This window comes from Arachis ipaensis, chromosome B04 (assembly GCF_000816755.2).
Source record: "Arachis ipaensis cultivar K30076 chromosome B04, Araip1.1, whole genome shotgun sequence".
NCBI lineage: Eukaryota > Viridiplantae > Streptophyta > Magnoliopsida > Fabales > Fabaceae > Arachis > Arachis ipaensis.
In genome coordinates, this window is record NC_029788.2 from 127,406,058 (window position 1) to 127,409,721 (window position 3,664).

General features: G+C 31.3%; 1 protein-coding gene and 1 non-coding gene across 2 annotated transcripts; one reads left to right on the forward strand and one right to left on the reverse strand.

Moving 5' to 3' along the window:
- On the forward strand, positions 497 to 577 carry TRNAL-CAG. The gene has a single exon. It is a non-coding gene; the product is annotated as a tRNA-Leu (tRNA).
- On the reverse strand, positions 1,560 to 3,043 carry LOC107635324 (60S ribosomal protein L34). Its single transcript, XM_016338780.2, has 4 exons — positions 2,875 to 3,043; positions 2,680 to 2,759; positions 1,941 to 2,050; positions 1,560 to 1,840 (listed from the first exon to the last, which is right to left on the reverse strand). Exons 1-4 carry the CDS (start codon positions 2,951 to 2,953, stop codon positions 1,747 to 1,749), a joined length of 363 nt encoding a protein of 120 aa, XP_016194266.1. The 5' UTR covers positions 2,954 to 3,043; the 3' UTR covers positions 1,560 to 1,746.

Here is a 3,664-nt window from a genome sequence, read left to right on the forward strand (position 1 = left end):
ATTATCCTAATAATAATAATAATAATAATAATAATAATAATAATAATAAAAAAAAAGAAGGTAATCTATATTCGCTATTAAGGGTAATAATGACACACTATAAATATATAATACGATCTTATCTAGAATTAACTGTTTTTAGGTAAACGGAATTTTATTTGATAACATAACATTACCTGAATAGCCTTCAAATTTAGCATAATGAGCCAATTACATTAAAAATATTCTCAGACACTGAAAATAAATCACTGTGTTCAATATTGTCCAGCAAGTAGCAATTACGCATTATTATATTTTTACGGTTAAAATATCGTATGCACAATGTATATTAATGTGCAAATTGCATTTCATTGGTGTGTGCGAAACATTCTACTACATGCACAGCTGCAGAAGAAATCTAAACTAATAAAATAAAGGTGTCATGAGTTATTTCGAATTATGAGCATGTTTATTATTTTTCAAGTAAGTAAATTTTTGTGAATACGTAAGAACAAAGGTCAAGATGGCCGAGTTGGTCTAAGGCGCCAGTTTCAGGTACTGGTCCGAAAGGGCATGGGTTCGAATCCCATTCTTGACATGAGAACGTTTAACTTTTCATAAAGAGTAATAGTTAGAAACTTAAGACTCTTTTTAACGACAATTCTCAAGTTGGTCCACATAAAGTTTAGATGTGATTAAATACCCCAGACAGTATTCTTGCACACATATATAATGAAGTTGACATGAAAATCTTACACGCTAAGTCCTAGTTATGTGCTATTACAGTCAGACTTTCACAATTATTTGTTGGAGCATACATATCAACTCGAGGTCAATCTGAGATAAAAGTTCTTCTACTTGCGTAGTACATGATTGTTTTCACTAACATTGTTGCTATAATGGATGATTAAAATTTAAACCTTATGTTTAGTTGTTAACTTCTACCCAGGTATCCTTGAAACTTGAAAGCCCTTTTACTGATTGGGATTTCAACATTTTCCCCCTTGTTTAAAACATTGATAATTAGTGATTCACTGTTTTCTTAATCATTTTTGTTACAGTTTTAATATTGATCTTTTTATTATCAAACTAGAGCAGAATAATACATTTATAATGTCTAATTCACGGAGGTCTCTTTCAAATATAGTAATAATATGCCATTCTACAAACTTTTCTAAACATCACTCTAATTCCTAAATACTATATATATAACAAAAAACCTTCAAGGTCCTTAAAAGTTTAAGAAAAGAGAATCAACTATGCCACTATTAGATTGGTACTTAAAGACAATAAACATGTAGTTAGAACAAATGACACCAATGAATTACTAAAAGAAAAACCCAAGATAATAATAATATCAATTTATTCTAAGTTACACCAACGTATAATGATATCATTTGTTGGTACTCTCGCATATATTCTCCTTTAAATAAACATCAATTGTTAATGTTATCGTGTACCTTTTCAATTCAGATCGTTTTGACTACAGGCTAATGGATGATTAGGATAATAATTAATACCTCAATCTCAAAGAAAATAACAAATACGTAATTGTTCTATATGTAGGGATCCTTAAAAAGATATGCACTTGAAAAGCATTAGGCTGATAATGTATGAAACTGAAAAATTAACTAACAAAACGCACAAGAATCCATAAAATAAACTTCAAATAAAGTTCCACATTCATAGTTAACAGTAACACAATCCAAAGTCAAAATTTTAACAGAAATTCAAGAGGTTTAATATTTTATCCATGGTCCACTCAGCTTAACTCCTTGATGCTTGCTTTTCTTTTGCCTTTTGGATCTTCAACACCTTCTTCACAATTTTTTGTTCCTCAACAAGGAAAGCACGGATAATCCTACACCAAGATTAAATTGCCATGAATGTTATTTACTCTAATTAATAAAACAAAACAATGCAAAGAAGTAAAATCTATTGAATCTTTTTCCAGGACAAACCTTTCTCTAACTGCTCCTCCAGACAAGACACCTCCATAGGCACGGTTCACTGTGCGGCGGTTTCTAGGCAACCTAGATCTCTTGTATTCAGCAGGTCTCAGATGTGGAATCTACATATTAAGTCTGCGTTAGAAAATAATAACAGGAGCAGGTGCAGTGCTACACAGAATGCAAGTCTACTACTTCAACCAGAAAGGGAGAGAAAGACAAACAGGGCCATTAAAGACACACAAACAAGTTGGCACATCCCACGACTACCAAGTTAGGGTTATGCCTTAAGACAAGAGAAAATGAAAGAGATGACAATATTTGAGGGAAACTTAAGTTAACAAGATAACAAGCAAGAAGTAAAGCACTCATCTCTAGAAAAAATGGGTGCATCAAAAATGAATTCAATGGATTTTTGTTTTTATTTTAATGAATCAATTTGATGAAAGCTTCGGATAGGGAACTCAGATGTATCAAACAAATAATAATAATCTGAAATGGTTAATGAAGCGTTCATGAAATGCTCCTTAACATATTAGTTCCTATTAGCTAGCTTCATCCATTGGGGACTTTCAACAAACACAAGGCATACATAATTTAAGCTTCCAACAAAACAATCCACCCCATAATAACATACAAATCACTATAAAAAATCATCAAAATTCATCAACAAACATCATCGGATCTCGCTGTCTACATCATTTTCAAGCATATTAAGATTCAGAACCAAACGATTAACAAACATACATACCCCTTGGATCCTCTTTCCGGTGACAGGGCATTTTGGTCCACTTGCTCGCTTCTTCGTGGTCTGGTACACCAGCTTCCCACCTAAACAAACATCATTCAAAACAAAACAGAAAAACACAGATCAGAAAATTTTGAAAAAAAAAAAACAACAACTTTTTTGGGGTGGCGTTTTGAAAGAGGGGAAGAAAGAAAGTACCGGGGGTTTTGACAACACGGTGCTGGTTGGATTTGGTGGCATAGCTATGGCGCTTACGATAAGTGAGCCTCTGAACCATTGTCACCGATGACTCTGTTTTTCACACACACACTCCCTCTCTGAACGATGAAGAATGAAGATGATGGCTGCCAAAACCCTAGATAACCTTTTATTATACGGTTTTGGGCCGTGGGCTTTATTTTATTAATTTAGGCCCAAATATTCACATTAAACAAAAACAAAGTAATACTGCTATGTAAACCCCCCAGCCGAAAAAAAAAAAACTATATCGATTTTTTAAAAACAATTCAATTCAATAAAATAAGTAGCATGTTACTACTAAATTTGTTTACTACCGAAAAAAGTTTAGGTTCAATATAATCAATTGGGTCTGAACCAAATAAATTATTTTTGATAAATTAAACCGCTGTCTAAAACCAAAATCATATAAAATATAAACTAAATATAGTAAATCAAATTAAAATCATATTGATATTTAAGTATTTTGGATAACAAACATTTGTTAGGGTACTTTAAGGTTTTTGAAGAGAAAATGTTTAAACTTGTAATTCAATGGGATATTAAAAATCCAAAATTTAATTTGAGTAAAATGCAAATAAATGCTAAAGATTTATATTTCGGACAAATTAGTTTCTAAAAAAAATACAAATAAACTCTTTAAAGATAACAAACGTGGACAAGTTAGTTCAAATTAAAACTATTTATTTTAAAGGACTTTATTTGTATTTTTTTTAGAGAATAATATGTTTAAAGTGTAAATCTTTTGTCA

What these genes read in the sequence shown, in the direction of transcription:
- LOC107635324 (XM_016338780.2), bottom strand. Translation starts at nt 2,953, where the DNA reads ATGGTTCAGAGGCTCACTTATCGTAAGCGCCATAGCTATGCCACCAAA. An exon ending in CCGTGTTGTCAAAACCCCCG is followed by an intron (nt 2,760 to 2,874) that starts GTACTTTCTTTC and finishes ATGTTTGTTTAG; the next exon opens with GTGGGAAGCTGGTGTACCAG. An exon ending in CCGGAAAGAGGATCCAAGGG is followed by an intron (nt 2,051 to 2,679) that starts GTATGTATGTTT and finishes CTTAATATGTAG; the next exon opens with ATTCCACATCTGAGACCTGC.